Source organism: Mercurialis annua, linkage group LG4 (genome assembly GCF_937616625.2).
Source record: "Mercurialis annua linkage group LG4, ddMerAnnu1.2, whole genome shotgun sequence".
Lineage (NCBI taxonomy): Eukaryota > Viridiplantae > Streptophyta > Magnoliopsida > Malpighiales > Euphorbiaceae > Mercurialis > Mercurialis annua.
The window spans coordinates 28970238-28991038 of record NC_065573.1 but is presented as its reverse complement, the minus strand read 5'-3'; the positions used below and the strand labels follow the sequence as shown (position 1 = coordinate 28991038).

The window sequence follows — 20801 nt, the reverse complement described above, 5'->3', positions numbered from 1 at the left end:
CTGAAGTTAGTGCTTCAAATGGATGACCTTGCATTCGTAATTTAAGTTTAACTGATTGTAGCCATTGCCTTTATACCTGCAATTTTAAGACCCGTCAAATATGAATTTGTTGTTAACTCCGTATCTTATTAACTTATTTTAGGGTCGTTCTAGAGTACAACTGGAGTTTAAGTACCACGGGCTATCATAACCGTCAGATTATTTTCTGATTAATGTCCTCCGTTGATTATATGACCAGCTACTTATTGAGTCGGTGACATAATTAAATCACAGTTCTCTCTAACTTACAGCTCTCACTAATTTGTTCTTCTGCTCTAACAATGGACATCACCACAAACCACCACCACCAACACCAACAACTCCATCACCTGGGTCATCATGATCACTTTGCAGCAGACCCAATTTCAACATGGTAAATATCATTAGCCCAGCTGCTTGTCCCCATGTTCAATGCCACAACATCGAGGAAAACGATTTGATCTGCTCTCTTCCTCAATCTTAATCGGATCTCTTGCTTGGCTTCTCATGGGTTGAATAAATGTTTAAGAACGGTGGTAATAGATTTCTGATTTGCAAGCAAAACCCGATTGCGTATTCAAAAGGAAGAAAGAGAGACGTTTTGAAACAGAAGAAATGGTTCAAGCCAGTTGCTGGAAAAATAAAAATGTTGTGTATTGGAGATCCCTTTCGATCCTCATATTCTGTCTATTCTTTTACTTCTCCGCTTTTCTTTGTCAAATTTCATTTATTGGTAAAGATTAAAATCAAGATTAATATGTTAGTGGATTGAATTGACGCTTCAGAACGGTTTTTGAACTGATTCTTGTAATTTTCTGATACTCTTGTTTTTATGTAATTTAATGACTTATTAACTACTTCTTGGTTTGATTATCAGAATGATACAATTTCCAGCAAAAACAAATGAATCAGGAAAACAAAATTATTGGTTAATCGCAAAACTGTTTTGCATCTGGCCTTTAAAGGTCATGTTGATTTTTCGATTTGGATGCGGAGTGTCCCTTAGAAAATTAATGATCGTGTAATGGCTGATGTTGCAGCTCGTTTCGCATAAATCAATTAAGTTTTCTTTCAAAAAAAAAGCCTAAGCTAATTTTATTTGTTCTGCAACTATGTAGACTAAAATTTCATTTGTTTGCAGCTTATGCTGCCAACCGCAAATTGGTTTTCTCACTCTCTAATCTCTCAAAACAAGATGTAGTACCAAATATGAAATTTATGCTTGTTTTACAAATTCAGGCTAAGTAAAAGAATCCACTACATATGCTCTCATTTTTTTCTTAAATTTTATCTGAGATTATAAGAGAGGTGCAAAGAGAGAAATAAAAGCAATTTATTGGCACAATTAGATGCAACATTTAGGAGCTATGCAACAGATGCTTAAAGCATGTTTAACAATCTTTCATAATATCACACAAAACACACTAAAATTGAGATATAAAATTCTTATCCATTTTTTATAATATACAACAGAAACCTTATACTCTTCTATATCTCCTTATGTCAAAATTGTGACTAAAATGCCTTCCAGGTGAAAACATGTCTCAAAGTTGATCAACATTCACCTCTAAGTTTCTTACCTTCCTGATTGTACACCATCCACTGTATTATGAACATCATTGCCTCTAGCTGCATCAAGCCAATATGGAAATAGACCAATTAATTTCATCCCGTCAGCTCCATCCAGTAAATTAATGACCACAACTACTAGATGAAATTTTAAAATTGTGCACAAATTAGTGACAGTAAAATAATCGTTACCACTTCTGCCATCTCTGTGAGTCCTGCCTTCATTAAGAGAAGATGAATCAATCTAAATAAATCAAAAATAGACAAAGACAAAGGAGTAGCCCCTTGTTTCTAAAACCCTAACAAAGTTATTGCTATAATCTTTCTTCAAATAGGAAAAAGGATAATAAATCTCTATGGCGTAATCTGGTTGCTAGGTATCATAGAGTCACATACAAACACAGCTAAACGGGACACTCGGACATGGAAATGGCAAGGCAAAAATTATGTTATTTTAAGGTTTGCTATGTTAAAAGGGAAGTTTAGTGCCCCGGGTTTTCCGACACGTTTCCGGAACGAAAAATATTGATTGAATGAAGAGTATGTGCAACCTAGCCATTGTATGATTACCAACATATTGCTTAATGCAAACAATTGGCCGACATTTAAACTAAGAAAATTCACCCAAAATCAAACTAATGAAAACGTGGTAATTAATGAAGGAACTTATTTTTCCCATTTGACATCATACTCAAGCAAAGAAATGCAACTAATACACTTCAAAAGTAAAGAAGAGATGAATGTTATAAGAAACCTCTGATCAAAAACTTATTGACAAAAGATCAACCTTAACGCTAACTTCCCAAGTATCCAAAAGAGAGCCAGATACAACATCCCACAAGCGGACCAGTATAGATGATGAGAATGGATTAGTTTTTCACAGTTTGGAAGTAAATAAAAAATTGAATTAAATAAGCAAAGGTGCTATTTTTGTAAATGCTCACACCGCTTCTAGAAATAAGAAACCCTTGGGGTCATCCGCGGAAGAAATAAGCAACCCTCGGAGATTGTATAATCGGAATTGTCTATTTTCTTCTGGATCGTCAAATTGCAGACCACAATTGTCGCAATTGCTGAATATGTATAAGCCTCCGTTTTCCACCTCATCATCAGCAGCAGCAGTTTCAGCACCGCCTTCACCTTATGCTTCCAGCTTTGTCTTCTTCAAAGGTGATTGGCTACCGTTAAATAACTGCTCTGGCTGCTTGGAAGCCATTGTCGATCTATTAGTTTAAACAAAATATAAAAACCTAAACTTTAAATTTATCAAATGAAAGAAGAAAGAAAATTAAGAAAAAAAAGAAAAGAAAATAATTAAATGAAAAAATATTAGAATTACCCGCTATAGCAACTTGTAACCCGTGAATGACAAAAATGGTACCACAGCCTAAGTGGTACCGTATAACCAGCCCTTATTTTAAGGTCTTTTAACTTTACGTTTTTTAAAAGGGATAATGTCATAAAAAATTCACTTAACACTTTACACGTTTTCTCATTTTAATCACGTCGTTTAAAAATCGTCATTTTCATACACCAAATAACATTTTTTCTCAAATTCATACACCGTTCACAAATTCGGCGAAAATTGATGGCATGTTACCATCTGATTCGTTATGGCATGTCGCTATCCGGTTGCTAACTCAGCAATTTTTACCGGATTTTTGAACGGTGTATGAATTTGAGAAAAATTGATAGTTCGTGTATAAAAATGACGACTTTTAAGCGACATGGTTAAAATGAAAAAATGCGTAAAGTTAGTGAATTTTTTGACATTTACCCTTTTAAAAATATAAAAAAAAATAGACCGTTAAAAATAAATTAAAAGTAAAGATTAAATGAACAAAATATAATTTTTTTTATAAAGTTAACACTACTAGGAATCCTTCAATTTCAATGACCGTCTGGTTAATGAAAGAATTTGGAGTGACGAGCTCGTGGACCAAGTTGATTACCGTTCCACTACCTGATCATTATTTTTCTACGTCCAATACCATTTAATATGGACAAAACAGTTTTCCTTATGGACAGATTTTGGGTTGCTGCTGACAGGATAATAATAATAAATGATTTAGAGGCAGAAGACTACACATCTGTTAAGATTGCCAATATCCAAAAGTATAAGTTACTCACTAGACTTCCATTTTCAAGGACTTTAACTTCACTAAATTGAATTTTATCTCTTTTTTTCTGTTTTAAGATTTCCAGTTTCAAGACCTTAACAACATGTTATCAATTATCTCCTTGTTCACTGCATTTCATATTTTTATGTCAATTACTCTCTTATTTATTATATAGTATATCTTTTTCTATATGTTTGTTGGCTGAATTTAATGTTTATTATGCTAATTTCAGTGAATCACTTGTTTCACTACTGCAAATAGAATCATATGTGTATTTTTAACTAGAATCTTTCCCAGATTCTATTTTTAATTAGCTTTGTATTTATATGCATTATAATGATGATCTCTACTCGAAATATCTGCTGTGTTGTAAATTTGTTAGATGGAATTGACGCGAGCCTCCACTTGTAAGATTGTATTCCACATTTTAGGATAGTGAAAGTATTGGATAGGTGATTAAAAAGTTTTATCGGTAGAGGTTAATGATACTTGACATAAATTTTTCCATGGAACTTAACCATAGTATAATCGTGCTAGTCGATAAATAGCTTTCCTCAAGTTAGCTTCTGCTATTTCAAGAGTTTGCTGAGCTTCTTGTGGATCAATGTCACTACCCTTCTCTGCATCATTTACTAAGATCTGTTAATAATTTCAGACCTCAAAAACAGACCAAAACATATTAAGAATGAAAGAGTTACTCATTAAGAGACAACTAGTTCAAACTCGGTTATACTTGAGAGTAGGGGTGTTTCAAGAAAAAGTGTTCTGCTTGCTATGTGCTCTTGCACAACAACATTTAAATAGTTTTATTTTTTCAAAAGAAAAGGTGCCAAGGGAATGAATAGTAAAAGCCAGATGAGATTACAATCTCACCTGAAAAGTAATTAATTATATATCCAGTGCCGCAATGCCAGTTAAGAAAGCTAAGTTTAGTTCCAAAAGCAAAGTGCTACAGACGCTACTTAATGTATTTTTTCTAGATTTTAATTATCTTTGAGCCTACAAGCTGACTCCATTGGGTTTTCTCAGAACCAGGATGTTCATGGCATTACAGAGACATTTAGCTATACTCTAGAGTGTCCAATGACGTGGTCAGCTACTTCCACATAGCTATGGTATGATCTGCAACTAAAGACAGAGAAAAACTCCTTACCTTCGATTACTGTAACTCACTCTTTTCCTGAGCTCTTCTTTAATCTCTTAGGTGACTGATTTTGCAACCCACATGAATTATCATCTCTGGCCTTTTTCCTGTTCACAAACTCCGAGAATGATGGAATGGCTGGTAGCTTTGGACTCATGGCGCTCTGAGATGGGGAAGCAGTCATAGTTTCTGATGATACAGCATTGCTCTGCTGCTCTACATCAGTATTCAGCTCCAAGGGAGACAATGGTGTCTCATGATATTCGTCCTTGGCTACCGTGTTCTCAGCTGGGGGAGGGGGATATGCAGGGGTGCCAAGTCTATTTGTTATGTCGGTGGAATTTGTTGCTGATATCCATCTCACAGTACTTGCCACTTGAGAATAATAAAATGTTTTCCCACTCTTCCCATACTTCTTGTAGCATTCATTCTCCAGAAAGGAGGCTGATGCTTCAAGCTCAATGCTGCGGATGCAAATTGCAACAGATCAAAAGCTACATTGTTTAACTTATTTCAAAGGAAGTCACAAGAAAAAAGCTTCTCAAAAGTCAAAACTTATTCACTTGCTTTAAATTAAGATATAGTGACTTATTATATTGATCTTTAGGAACAAACGACAACTAATAGATCAACCAGATGATCGATTTGATGATAACTACAAATCAAAATACCAGTCTACCTCAAATCACCAAGTCGTTGCTGAGCCTGCTTGAGAGCATTAAATAATCTTTGTTTGCTCGACTCCCTGAGTGTTTCAGATACTGCATTCTTGTCAACTTTATTGACCTGTTGGACAAGTTAAAACCAAAGGATTTGTCAAAAAGAGAAAATTCCAAAATGATAAACTACAGAAATTAAGTGGCAATAACCTTGATATGTGTAATGTCCCCAATGAAACAAGGGGCCTACCACATTTTAGGATGCATCTTTAGCAGAACTTTGTTCCTTGTATTAAGGATTAAAAATGAGGCAAAATTTGTTACAAACAGAAAGAGGGAGTTAAAAATAGACCTGTTTATCAGAATTGGTATTCCGATAAAAATTATCTTCAGCCCGCTGTAAGAACTCGATCCTTTCATTAACTCCAGAATTTCTTGATAACTTTGATCTGGCTAGGCTCTTGACAGCCTCATTACCATCTGTCAGTTTAATATCACAAGTCAGATGATAAACCCAACAGATATCAAGTCCAAGAAAAAAGAAAATTTCAAAAAAATCACCATCAGAATCAGAAATATCTTCTTCAGAATTGCTCAATTCATCGTCACGATTCCAAAATTCAGAAAGTTGTCCCTCGTCATTCTTATCTGTGGAACTGACATATAATAACATAAATGAATCTAGTCAAAAATGAAAGAAACTAAAATAACCCGACATAAAATGGCCAACTCCTTACAAAATATGCAGGAATAAAAACCCTAAACAACTATTTGGAAAATGAAGTGTTATGCAGTCTGTGTCAAAGCAATCTAGAATAGTTTTACATTAAACACTTTGACTAGCCAAAAAAAAACCAAGGATCTGTTCGGTAACTTCATAAAAAATGTAGTAAGTTGAGGCCATAACAATGCTAAGATGGTCAGCTAGATACTAAAAGAGTATGCCTTTCCTTTATATAGTCGAGATTTTATTCTACAAGGTAAAAGGAGAATCACCTGCTCATAAAAATTCGAGAAAACCCATTTCTCTGACGAGCATCACAAGTTGATGTGAGCTCCTCTAAATACTTGGCAACTAGGTTTGGGTGTTTACAAGCATCACAAGTTTTATTACACAGTGATGCAAGCACCTGTTTTGCCAATGCGAATTATTAGTTTCACAATAGAGTTGATAAAGAAAAAGCCCAAGGTAGCATGAAAAAATGATTAAGTAATCATCAATGCAATTACCTGTTCACCGAAACTATCGAGAATCTTTTTCCTACGGCATCCAGAACCCTCACAATACTCGACCATCTGAACATTGTAAATCTATGTTAAGCATCAATTCATTAGTTGCTTCATATAGTACAAGCACAAATTAAGCCACCTGCTTGAAGTCGGAAAGAGATTTTTTTGACAGTCTCTCGTCTGAGCTAGTTGACTCTGACTTTTTGCTCCCAGCACTACTTAGTATAAATTCCTGCACCATAATTATAAATTATTAGCAAAAGAAAACTTATAAGAACTATCCGGCTCATAACAAACAAACACACAAAGACAGAAGAGAAGCATGTAATGTACCATTCTTTTCCGATCATCAACTCCATAGTATAACAAACTTCTACAGGGCAACTGATCACGTCCAGCTCTGCCTGATTCTTGATAGAAGGATTCCATTGACTTTGGAATATTAAAATGGCTAACCAGTCTGACATTCTTTCTATCAATACCCTACCAAATGTAAATGAAAGTCATGAGTGTCACATGATTTCTGGACTCCAGAATTCATTAAAATCCTTAGGGTTTAGCCTTCATACCATCCTGAATTAATAATTCTTCATTTAGTGAACTCGCAATACCACAGCTCCAAACAGAAGAATAAAAGGAAAACAAACAAAAGCATCACAATGTGTAGCAATACAATACAGCAATGGTAATGAAGTGAAGTACTTAAAAGAAAAGCAAAATGCCTTTAGGTGAAAGAAGAATAAGCTAAAGAGCTATTTCTCTTGCAGAATACACCACCATTCCATCAAAAATTGCTCAAAGGTGCATCAATTAGTTTATAATAGAAATTCTAGGACACCGCATGCAAAAGTCGAGAGGTAGAATTAAAGCTATAGATGAACGAATATAAAGGCCATATTACCCAAAAGCCACAGTAGCAACAACAACTTGTATTTTAGAAGAAATCCAGTCATCTAAAACAGAACTCCGCAGTTTATTGTTCAATCCTGCATGATAAGCTGACAAATATAGCAACAAGCGTGAATGAAGACCATTTTATTGAACCCTAGCAATAACAGATTTTTCAAGGGCACAGGATAATTGAAAAGGAAACATTTAATTACCAGCACAAGAAATGCCATTTTTGGAAAGATGAGCAGACAGGTTATCACAAGTTGTTCTCTCAAGGCAATAAATAATAGCACAGATGTCCCCACTAGATTTGAGCTCAGAGGACAAGTCAGCATAGGCATCATCCAAAAGATCTTTATATCTAACTGTATCATTGAGAAACAAAATTAGATGCATATGGACAGAGTTCAACACGACATAGTATCTGCATTTAACAAAAAAATAAATAAAAGACTTCACACCAACAAACTGAAGAACAGTACTGATGGTTACTACGACCTGCCTTTCTTCTAAATAGCTCTTATAATGCTCTACTTATTACAATGTATTCCAAAATAAAGCTTAATTGAACTATTACAGTGTTGCCTGCAGTTACATATTTATGGGCGCACATGCAAAATCTAGCTATGTTAAAAGGTTCTTCAGCGAATTTTCTTTGTTAATATCATTTAGCTCACATATTACAGTGGCAAGAATTCCATGAGTATTAAAAATATTGGTAAAATAGTCAAGTTGCAACAGTGAGGATGTGCCTTTTATTTTCAGCACTCTCCAATTTCAACATTAACTTCTACTTCATAATTCCAGTATCCATAATAAGGATAATCAAATGAAGACATTCAGAATCTCAGATGACACAATGATCCAAAATGACTTGGATTATTATTATGGCGGGTTGTCCTAGGTCTAATATAAAGCAGCTAGGATGTTACTGTTTATTTATACAAACACATCATTTTGTTATTGGTTACAGAATCAAAGATAGCTCCAGGGTGACTTATGAAAAAAAGCTGCATGACCTACCTTCATAATATATATTTGGACGATTAAAGGAAGACTTGAGAATCAAAGGGTCATGCAGACATAATGACTCTATCACATCCCTCTGGACTCTGGAGATAAGACAAATGACTAAAAACTTATACTCACAAATTATTTCATAAAAAGCGATACTATTATTCCTTATATATGATTTGAAAACAATATAAAAGTAAACCGACTCACTTTGGAACAGCTGTGGCTGTCAAAGCTAATACCGGGACATCAGGAAGGTGACTCCTCAAAGTTGAAAGCTTACGATAGCTAGGCCTGTTTCAGAGAACAGGACAGAAAGTAAAAGTAAACTTAAATTACTGAGATAACATATGAAATAATTTTCACCCTCATGACTGATCACGAAAGACAATTTAAAGGAGATGGAAAGAGAAAGTCTAATCTATATTTTAAATTTCTGACATATTCTACAAATTGGAACAATGCTTCTTGATTGCATGCACTAACACGGAAGAGATAAGAATAGTTTCGCTATCAGGACTGAGTGACATGAAATCCCCGAAATGGCCACAAACCTGAAATCATGGCCCCATGTAGAGATGCAATGCGCCTGAAACAAAATTGGGAGACTAAGAGAAGAAGAAAAAAAATACTGGCAAGGACATGAATACTATCCCTTACAAAACAACACAAAAGTCACATCTTTACTAGAGCATACAAAAAAATAGGTTTGCACGTACCTCATCAATTGCTATGAGATTCAAGAGCCCTCTAGCATGAATTTTTCTAAGCTTTGACATAAATCCTGATGTTGCAATCAGTTCTGGAGTCACATACAGGAGCCTAATGGATGGTTTCCCTGAATCCAAGTCCTCGTGAATCTAATAATAATTCATCAGAAAGACTAATGCTTCCGCATTTAAAAACATGATATTTATTTCAAAAACAGTCACCGGAACCATCATACAAAAAAAAGTCACAAAACAATAATAATTCCCTCAAATAACATGAAATGGAACAAGAAACTCTTACTTTATTTCTAACATGTGAAGTTTGCGTCGAGGAAAGAAATTCAGCTGCAATTCTTTTCTCTTTCAATGCCATTACCTGATTTTCCTGATTCAAAATAAAATAAAATAAAAACACTCGAGAAATCAAAAAACTAAATCATAAAATAAAGACAAGTTTATCATTCACTTACCATCAGAGCTGCAAAAACAAAAAACAATGCAAAGAACAATTTAGAAACAATTTTCAAATCCACTAAAAAAAAACCAAACTACTAAAAATTAATCAGTCACTACAAACTAATAATCACCTATTAAAGGAGAAACAACAAGAACAATGCCTGAAGGTTTAGTAAGAGCAGGAATTTGATAACACATTGATTTTCCTCCTCCAGTTGGCATCAGACAAAAGCAATCTCTCCCTGCTTATATTACAATCAAATTCAACAGTTTATCAAACATAATCAACTGAATCAAAAACTGATAGTAATAATAACTATGATTACAGTACCTGATAATACAGATTGAATAGCCTCGAATTGCTTGCCTCTGAAATCAGAATGACCGAAATGCCATCGCAATAGCTTCACTAATTCTTCTTTTCCGCTAATTGTTTTTCTCTTCCCATTACTGCTTAAGTTTTGTACTGGTAATGGTGACTTCTTCATTTCTCAGTTCCCTCTAGTTTACAGTACGTCGCCGTTTCGCCGCAGAATGTGAATCGAAGATCAATTCTGATTTTTTTTTTCAATGCTCGTCTTCTTTATTGCTCATGCAGGAAGAGAGCCGATGCCGCTACATAGTTCTGCGGAAACCAATACGACGTCGTGTAAAACCTGCTTATGAACATCTAAGACTGAAAAGTCATCAAACTAATTTTTTTTTTCAACCATTCTTCAGTAAAAAAAATAAAAGTGAACTTCGTGACTACTATTGAACCATACAAATACAGATTGAGATTCTCTCATGAATTTGAGAGGATTATATTTACGATTTATACCGTTTATTGGAAAATGAACGGTATAAATTAATTTGATTAAAATTATATTTTTTTAATCTACACCGTTCATTACAAAATGAACAGTGTAAATCATAAACATGACTCACTCAAGTTTAAAATGAACTTGAAAGAATCTCAATCCTATAAATATACATTCGTTTAATAAATGGGAAGTTTAGCAAAATACCTAAAAAACTAAAAATATTTGTAAAATTTAACTCATAAACTGAAAGTTTGCAAATGTACCTAAAAAATTTAAATATTTATTTTTTTACTCCGCAGTTGCAAACAGTTTCAAAAAACACAATTTGAAACCGTTTTACAAAACTTTTCGCATACAGTTTCAAATAGAGTTTCAAACGGTTTCAAAAAAAAAATACAATTTGAAACTGTTTTATAACCGTTTCAAAAGCAGTTTATAATAGGGTTTCAAACGGTTTATAACAGTTTATTAAAAAATAATTTGAAACCGTTTTCAAAAACAGTTTCAAATAGAGTTTCAAACGGTTTCTAAAAAACAGTTTCAAACAGTTTACAGAGTATTTTTACAAATTTTCGGAGTAAAAAAATAAATTTTCGGAAAAAAAGATAAAAAAATAAATTTTCAAAAACGGAATATTTTTACAAATATTTTTAAAAAACAGAGTATTTTCTGCAATTTCCCTTAATAAATTAGAATACCAAAATTAACAAATTAATTGGCATTATTACTCTTTATTAGGCCCATCTTATATTCTCTCAATTTTAAAAAGAATTTTTTATATAAATACAAAAAATACAGTGAATATTTATATAAAAAACAATATAAAAAATATAACTTTTTAAAAATATTACTCATATATTATTATATTAAAAAATTTACACGTATACAATATATAAAACTCTTATAAAAAAAACATGTAATTATCGTGTTCCTCTTCTCTCCATGGTTAACTTCTCTCCAATGCTAAATTTTTATTCTTTGCTCAAATATATGTTTTGTTTTTCAAAGCTAATAAAAACAATAAATTGAATTGGTAATTGAAATAAATAAAGAAACTGGAGACTAGAAAATTATAATATTAAATTCAATTATGTTTTGATTGATTTTAAAGGAATCATCATTGACTGTACATACATAACTTCATAAAAAGGATTAAAAAAATTCTAAATCCGAAAATATTTTTAAAATAAAAATATATATAATGTGTCAAAATAAATTTAATTTTATTCATTTAATGTATGTTTATATACATACTTGATAATATTAATAAATGTAATTTAAATTTTAATGATAAATTTCTAAATCGTTTATTTCTATCAAAAATTGTGTATATAAATTATAATACTCAAAATTACATGAAACAATAAATGACAATGCACAATGAGTGGCCAATTCACAAGAGCTCCCCCTTTCTCAATTATCAAAATAATAATAATTTGAATTATTAAAGTTAACACAACATAAATGAATAGTTTTTTGCTTCAGCACATACATAAATTGTATACACGGTTTTTCAAATTATATACACGGTTTTTCAAATGATATACACATAGTATACAGAAATTATATATACAAACAGAATACAAAAATCCAGCTTAACATGCTATACTTTCATTTGTTTAGAGGAGAGATTCTACCTAAGAATCTCTCTAGTTTAGAGAGGTAGATTAATGGATAATACACCAATATTAATATGTTATAGTGTACTGTGGGATGAAACCCTTAAATTTTCAAGCTATAAAGTGAAGTGTGCACTTTTCCAAAATAATTGCAACTCTAAAAATACAATAAAAAGATAAATTGAAAAAATAAAATAAAAAAACTCTTTAGAAAAATACCAAGAAAATTAAAATTATCTACAAAAAATGTTCAACTTTTTTTATTATTGTACACATTTATATATAAGCATTATATTTTATGGAACACAATATATTTTATAATTATTTTATGGGAAACAATATCTTTATACAAATTAAAAATATAAAATGACTTTAAATCTAGTATATTTTTGTAAACAATTCGTGGATCTGAAGTATACCTTATAATCTTTTTCTTATTAAAAGGGACATATTGAAAAGGTAAAAAATTGAACGATTTTATCAGATAAATGCCAATAAAATAATTTAGATATTATAATCGGTCAATTGTGTAAATTTAGACATATATGTGACATTCTCAAATTAAACTAGACACATGTCCAATTAAAACCACATGACCCTTTTTTTTTGAAACAAAACAATATCATTAAACGCTTACAGCTGAAAGATCAGCCAATACATATTGTTGAAACTCTTGGGGGACATAACCCCTCCAAGTACAGACATCACTAAAGTGATATAAATCTTTTCTAGCTAGGAAATGAGCTACTTGATTAGTTTTCTTGTTAACATGAAAGAAACCCAAACAGTTAATATTTTCCAGCATAGAATAACAGTCTACAGCTACCAAACTAACATCATTACACAGCTTCTCGTTGTTCTTGAAAGACTTCACTACGACTTCTGAATCAGAATTGACTCGCAAAGACTTCAATTAAAACCTCATGACCCTTCTTAAGTTGGAATAAAAAATTAATTTATAAAATTATTTATGGAATCTAAAATTTTAAAAAATTTCAGAAATAGATAATTGTAATTTTTACTATATCTGAATTCTTTTACGTGGTATTTATAAAAATATTTAGATTTTCTTATTTTAAGAAATAATAATTCAAACAATAGCCATTTAATAAAGGTCTGGAAACTGAAAACTGTAAACCTAAAAAAGCGAAGTAATATATAATAGAGGACACGCAGCTCGGAATCATCTGCATTGCCAGTTCTAGAGATGCGCTCTTCTAGAGTTTCTTGGTCTCTTCTTCCCGCAGATATTTTAGGTTCCATTGCGAAGTTATTAGAGGTTAGCAGCATCGACGTGGTTCGTTTTCGCAGTGTCTGCCGATCATGGAGGAATTCAGATTATGGAGGAATTCAGTTCCTTGCTGTCTTTTATTAGACCAGGACAAATATTTATCTCCTCTTCAAGTCCTTTTCCCTATTCCGATGCTCGGTGGTGAGCGTTACGCTCCGGTCCCTCAAACCAGCATCTATCTCTTAAAACCATCACCGTCTTCTACATCAAGCAGCAACTTGTTGGTTAGGGTTGAACATCACTGGATCCGATTGAACGGCGAGATTCAGCACAAAGTATCAGTTTCTGATCCATTCTTTGATAAAGCAAATATGAGACAATTGCGTGGCAACACATTGGACTTGATGAATTATCAAGTCTATGAAAACTGCGAAATATTATGAAACTGTTTTAAAAGTTCCAAATGGTGGATCAGAAGAGGTTTCGTTCTCACACGAAACTATTATCTATCCTGATTTTGCTTGGACCAAAAAAGAAGATTGCACTGCTATCGCTCTCGGCGGACCTGGATATTTGAAGTGCTGGAGAACTGGGGATAAGATTTGGACTCCCGTAAACGACGGGCATTGTTATTATACGGATATGATAATCTATAATAAGCAAGTGTATGTTGTTGATCGATGGGGTGCACTTTTACTAATTGATTTGCCATCCATGGACATCGTTAAAATTACAGCTCCATTGTCGGAATTCAGCGGTTGGTTTAGGTATTTGGTAGAATCAAGTGGAGATCTCTATCTTGTGAACATGTGTCATTATAATGAAGAAGATGGTTTCCTAGTTTATAAGCTGGTGAAATCGGAAGAACATCGTCATTGGGTTTTGGTTAATAGCATCGGCGATAAAATATTTTTTGTCGGAAGTTCTCTGTGTGATCATTACGGTTCATTTTCTATTTCATCTCAGGATTTCCCTGGAACAGAAGGAAACCGCATAATTTGCAATTTATTCAATGAGAATAAAATACTGGGTTTTTTCAATGTAGAGAATGGCAGCATTTTTCATCTATCAACAATGCAACTCATTGAGCTCGCGCCACAGTATTTCCAATTATTCAGGTCCAGTTAGGTCTTTTTTCAATACTAGTTTCGCATTACGTGCTATGCACGTGGCTCGTAACGTAATTCGTCAATGAACATATTAATAAATTTAGTATAATTATATCAATTTTTTATTTATAATTAATATTAAATTAGTTAAAAAAAATTATATAAATAAATATAATATATTCGGTTATAATTTTTTTTCCATACTGAATTTATTTTTCTTTTGATTTTGTAATAACCATAATTAAATAATTAATTTAATTTTATTAATTTCTATAGTAAGATAGAAATTTAAATAATAATATATTGACCAAATACAATATTTTAATTTTGTAGTTCAATCAAATTAAAAGATAAGTATGCCTACTAATTTGGAGACAATTTAGTTATTTTTACATACTAAAAACTAAATTGGAGATAATTTAGTTACCTATTCTAATTAGGACTTTAATTACAATAGTGATTAATTAAATAACTAATTAGTCAATTACTATAAAACCTTTATTTAATAGTAAACTGAAAAGGATAATTCAGTAAATTTACCTGTCCCCCTCCCTCCGTGCTTTTATATATAGTATAGATGAAGCAACCACAGACGTTGGTTATATATGGCAATCCGTTGTTAAATTACAAGATCAGAGCAATGTTTCTTAATTACTCTGTTAGTCATATTGCATTTTAATTTTTTTGTTAATGAACCAACAGAATTGTATATCGGGAAACCACTGGGTGAAAGAAATAACAATGCATCCGAATTGTTGTTAAGAACCCTTCATTATGCCTTTATTTAAAATCTTATTAGGATGTAAACGATTTGGACTACTCGTGATTTACAAGTTATGAGATTTCCAGTGATCATCGGAATAAAAATTGTTAGCGCAGCAGAAAATAAATAAGAGAAGAGAAAAGAATCACACAAGATTTTTTACGTGGTTCGATCAATGCGATCTACTTCACGGCAGAGAGAGAATTTATTCTATATGTTTGTTGTGAGTTTACAATAGGGTCATCACCTCTATTTATAGTGAACCCTTAAGACACAATTTAAGTCCTAATCCAATAAGGAACTAGACTATAAATCCTAAAAGGAAAACAATGCTAAACAAAGGATTAAGTATCTTAATCTAAATAGGAGCAATATATCCTAATCCAAATAGGAACAATATGAGCCATAACTCAACAATCTCCACCTTGGCGAATACATCCAACAAGATTAATCTTGAAACCTTCTTCAGCAAATCACAAAGGCCACCAAATTGCATCACAGAATAAACTCTCCACCTTGACTTAAAATTACTCCAAAGTCAAAGTTAACCAAGACCAACTCTCTCTGCCATCCATGCCCCTTAAGGGCCTCATGCAATGCGTACATTAACCAAGTCAGATGCTTCTCTACTCTGCACTGCCTCTTTATATGATTGCGGCTCATCAGAATCAATGATCTCACTTATTGCCAAAGCATAAGCCATAGGATTAGTATCAACCGTATCAACACAATCCACATATCTCATTGGTGTTCTGATTTGCCTTCTTCCTCTCCTTGTTGCTATACTCTCTTCTACCACTTCTTCATTAGGCTCGTTTATAGGATCAGTAGTAATCCTATTTGGAGCTACAAACTCCACCTTCTGGCTAGCACCCAGATCAGTTTTTCCTGCAAGATCACCAAGTTCCTCTTTCTGGCCAAACATAGTAGATTCATCAAAGGTTACGTCTCTACTAATAATCAGTTTTGGAGTTCTATCCATCTCTGTGCACCACAGTCTGTACCCTTTAACTCCAGTCGCATACCCTAGAAATATGCATTTCATTGCCCTCGCCTCAAGTTTACCATCATTATCATGAGCATAGGCAACACAACCGAAAACACGCAAGCCAGAATAATCAGAGGGTTTATCATACCATACCTCTTGAGGTGTCTTCAAATCAATTGCAGTAGATGGCGATCTATTCACCAGATAACAAGCAGTGTTAACTGCTTCAGCCCAGAAACGCTTTGGAAGACCCGCGTTTAACCGCATGCACCGAGCACGCTGTAATAGTGTTTGGTTCATCCGCTCTGCAACCCCATTCTGCTGTGGTGTGTACCGTACAGTGTGATGCCTCACTATACCCTCCTTTCTACAGAAGTCATCAAATGGTGCATTGCAAAACTCTAACCCGTTGTCCGTCCTGAGTGTCTTGACCTGTCTTCCAGTATGCTTTTCAACCATGGTCTTCCACTCCTTGAACCGCCCAAACACTTCATCCTTCGATTTCAGAAAATACAACCACACCTTTCTCGAGTAGTCATCGATAAAGGTCACAAAATATTTGAGTCCCCAGTAGGATTCAACCCGAGCAGGACCCCATAAATCCGAGTGAATATAATCCAGGATGCCTTTAGAAGTGTGCCTTCCAGAAGTGAATTTCACCCTGCGTTGCTTGCCAAGAATACAAGTTTCACAGAACTTCAGCTTCCCCGTTTCCACTCCTTCTAACAACCCTTGTTTACTCAATATGGATAGCCCCCTCTCACTCATATGACCTAACCTCTGATGCCACAACTCGGTTTTACCATCATGCACCTCCAAGGATCGAGCAACCGCCACTGTTCCCACTACTGCACTCCCTGCGAGAATATAAATGCCGTGTTGTAGCACACCCTTCATCACAGTCAATACACCTTTAGAAATTCTGATCTGTCCATCTCCACCTGAGTGGTTGTACCCTTGCTTGTCAAGTGTACCCACAGAAATCAAGTTCTTCCGCAGTTCAGGAATAAACCAAACATCAAATGTTCTAACCATACCATCATACATCTTGATCTGAACAGAACCACTACCCTTGACAGCAAGCTCCTTATCATTCGCCACCTTTACAGTGCCATTCCACTCCTTGAAAGAATTAAACAATTCCTTTCTAGAAGACATATGATAAGGTGCACCAGTATCTAGGACCCAGGTACTATCAGAACTTGATGTACTCACAGTCAAAACATCACCGTTTTCTTCCTCATCAGAACTCTCATGTACCACAACTGCATTAGCATTACCGCTTGATTCCTTGTTTTCGCCACCCTTTTTCAGCTTCGGACAATCTCTTCTAAAGTGCCCCTTCTCCTTGCAGTGATAGCATCGTCGTCCATTAGACTTCGATTTGGAACGCGACATGTTTCCTTTCCCACCATCTCTCTCATGACTCCTGCCCCGACTCACCACAAGACCAGAAACCGATTCCTCCTCATTAGAGTTAGAGACCTTTTTCTTTAGTTCTTTGGATTGCAAAGCATCCTTTACATCACTAACAGAAATCGAATCTCTACCATATAACATTGTATCAACAAAGTTTTCATATGAACTGGGCAAAGAACATAAAAGAATGAGGGCTTGATCCTCTTCTTCAATCGAAACACCAACAACTTGTAAATCTATAACAATTCGATTGAAGTTATTAACATGATCTCTTACTTGAGTATTCTCCGTCATCCTCAATGTATACAAACGTTGTTTCTGATACAACCGGTTTGTAAGAGATTTCTTCTGAAACTTGCTTTCCAATGCTCCCCATAAAGCATCAACAGTTCCTTCACCGATAACCTCTCTCAACACCTCATCAGAAAGACTCAATAGAATCGTACTATGTGCCTTTGACATAATATCTGCCTTCTCTCCCACAGACAAACCTTCCGGTAAATTGCTTTCTCCTCCTAACGCCGCTACGCATCCTTGTTGAACCAAAACAGCCTTCATCCTGACTTTCCACAAAGTAAAGTCATTCGAACCATTGAATTTCTCAATATCGAATTTGTGAAGCGACATCTTCAATCAACAAAATACCTAGAATCTCAGATTTGAAATCTAGGCTCCGATACCACTTGTTAGCGCAGCAGAAAATAAATAAGAGAAGAGAAAAGAATCACACAAGATTTTTTACGTGGTTCGATCAATGCGATCTACTTCACGGCAGAGAGAGAATTTATTCTATATGTTTGTTGTGAGTTTACAATAGGGTCATCACCTCTATTTATAGTGAACCCTTAAGACACAATTTAAGTCCTAATCCAATAAGGAACTAGACTATAAATCCTAAAAGGAAAACAATGCTAAACAAAGGATTAAGTATCTTAATCTAAATAGGAGCAATATATCCTAATCCAAATAGGAACAATATGAGCCATAACTCAACACAAATAAATCTATGTCTGAAAATGACAGGAAATTTCAGGAGCCAGATTTTTGGGTTTTATCACTTATTTATAATTTTATATCTTCAAGAACACCTTATGAAGGTTATTGATAAATGAATATGATGTTTTTCCCTTTAAAAATAACAAATCTTGTGAACAAATCTTTTTATTATGATTTCTCAGTGTATAAGCTGATAAAGTCAAGAACATCATTGTTGGGATTTGGTTAACAGCATCGGTCATAGAATATTTTGTTGAGTTACCTTTGTGGTTACGGTTCATCCTCCATTTCATCTCAGGATTTCCCTGGAACGGAAGGAAACCGCATATTTTACAATGCATACGGTGGGTATCAAAGAATAGGTGTGTTCAATATTATAGAGGATGGCAGCATTTTTAACCGAACAACAATGGAATTCATTAGCTGAAATTTTAATGAGTTTCAGTTAGTGGCAGAACTAAACTTAAAAAATGAAGGGAGAGAACGAAAGAAAAGAAAGAAAAACAGCTCGTGTGAGGTGACTGAATTTGTTGAACAAAATGTTGATATCACTATGCTGCATAGTATTCCTACAAGAATGAAGCTAAATGCAAGAAATTATGATAGACACCCATGTAAATAAGAAGCAATGCACTGAATCTATTTTAAGGTTTCAATACTAGAACGGTAGAACCATTGAAATGGAACAATACAGTTCATCCATTATGAAATATAGGAAAAGAAAATCTAACTGCTATATACTTACATTAATCATCTGGGCTAGCATTGGTCGCATTTGAGCTGATTCTGGGTGGCCAAAAGATTTCAGCAAACTCCGGCCACGCTGAAACTTTATCGATTACACGATCATCTAACAGAAACACACGAATACTATCACTACTTAATCCTTTTCCAGTGAAGTCATCATCCTCTTCTGTGAAGTAAATACAGTTCCCTTTACCTCCAACAAATTCACTAGACGAAATAGATAATGAACAATCCATACCCAAAATGAAAACTCGATCATCCAACGAATTTACATCAACCCATTTACCCCACTCTTCATCAAGCTTATACACTCTAAAAGAAATAGTATTAGGTATGTTTTTCCTTCTTCTGCGTCTCCAACGACGAACGGGAACATCATGATTCCATGGTGTTTTTTTACCATCAAGATACCTATCAACAATATATAGATAACCACAAGACTCGGCTAAATTCTTTTGAGCACCGCAACCAAACAACGGAGGTGAATATTGAATAATATTCAATGATTTATCAATCCAAGAAACTGTACCCCATCTATCAATAACATAGAATTGACCCTTAAATTCAATTATATCATCATACTCAAAATTAGCATCATCCAAAATTGTCCACTCCTCATCACCAATTTTCCAATAACCCAATTTTCCATCATGGTAAATGGCAAGAATTGAAAGCACATCTTTACTAAATAAAACAGCTTTATTCACACCTAAAACAGAGTACCCAGATGGAGTTTTAAGCATAAATGCATCACTTAACTTAACAAAACTAACATCCAGTAAGTTTAACACAATAGGAGAGTACCTAATTTTGTAATCAGATAATGGATTTAGAAGATCCAATTTTCCAAATTTTGATTCTTGAACTTTAACTAACCAACCTTTTGAATTTGAATTTGATGAAGAACTGCAAGAACACGAATTGGGCAGTTTTAATTTGTGATGGGTAAGAAATTGCAGTCTACAAACAGTGGATTGGTGGAGAACTGCAGCTAAATTAATAGGGTGTGGGAGTTTAAAGGAGAGATTAGGAATTTCTTGATCAAAATGAGAAGTGGAAACAGAGGATCTCCAAGAAGAACAAACTGAGCGGAAACGAATTAAATCGAGACGAGAGTCTATGCATTTCCCAATTTTGTGTAGCAATTCTTTGGGAAGATCAGCCCATTCAATTTTATTCATTGCTGTGTTCTGTTTTGCGCAAGGAATTTGGGAAAGATAGAATCTTTGTTGTGTTGATTATTAGTGATTTTATTTTTTTAATTGTTTTTGATTGACTTGACCCGCTGTAGACTTGGATCTGTCATACTTTAAAA

General features: G+C 33.9%; 3 protein-coding genes and 1 long non-coding RNA gene across 4 annotated transcripts; 1 reads left to right on the top strand and 3 right to left on the bottom strand.

Moving 5' to 3' along the window:
• Window positions 1-1333: 1333 nt before the first annotated feature.
• On the bottom strand, window positions 1334-3429 carry LOC126678043 (uncharacterized). The gene is made up of 2 exons (XR_007640659.2): window positions 2927-3429; window positions 1334-2810 (listed from the first exon to the last, which is right to left on the bottom strand). It is a non-coding gene; the product is annotated as an uncharacterized LOC126678043 (long non-coding RNA).
• Window positions 3430-4545: 1116 nt separating this feature from the next.
• On the bottom strand, window positions 4546-9740 carry LOC126678888 (ATP-dependent DNA helicase Q-like 3). Its single transcript, XM_050373804.2, has 16 exons — window positions 9657-9740; window positions 9365-9505; window positions 9200-9234; window positions 8856-8939; window positions 8655-8743; window positions 7844-7996; window positions 7642-7738; window positions 7310-7313; window positions 7074-7223; window positions 6880-6972; window positions 6741-6806; window positions 6507-6640; window positions 6072-6166; window positions 5863-5990; window positions 5531-5637; window positions 4546-5315 (listed from the first exon to the last, which is right to left on the bottom strand). Exons 1-16 carry the CDS (start codon window positions 9726-9728, stop codon window positions 4877-4879), a joined length of 1887 nt encoding a protein of 628 aa, XP_050229761.2. The 5' UTR covers window positions 9729-9740; the 3' UTR covers window positions 4546-4876.
• Window positions 9741-13556: 3816 nt separating this feature from the next.
• On the top strand, window positions 13557-14592 carry LOC126678539 (uncharacterized). Its single transcript, XM_050373434.1, has 2 exons — window positions 13557-13851; window positions 13940-14592. The coding sequence occupies exons 1-2, from the start codon at window positions 13557-13559 to the stop codon at window positions 14590-14592; spliced, it is 948 nt and encodes a 315-aa protein (XP_050229391.1).
• Window positions 14593-19354: 4762 nt separating this feature from the next.
• On the bottom strand, window positions 19355-20801 carry LOC126679212 (putative F-box protein At1g65770). The gene has a single exon (XM_050374194.2). The coding sequence runs from the start codon at window positions 20665-20667 to the stop codon at window positions 19486-19488; it is 1182 nt and encodes a 393-aa protein (XP_050230151.1). The 5' UTR covers window positions 20668-20801; the 3' UTR covers window positions 19355-19485.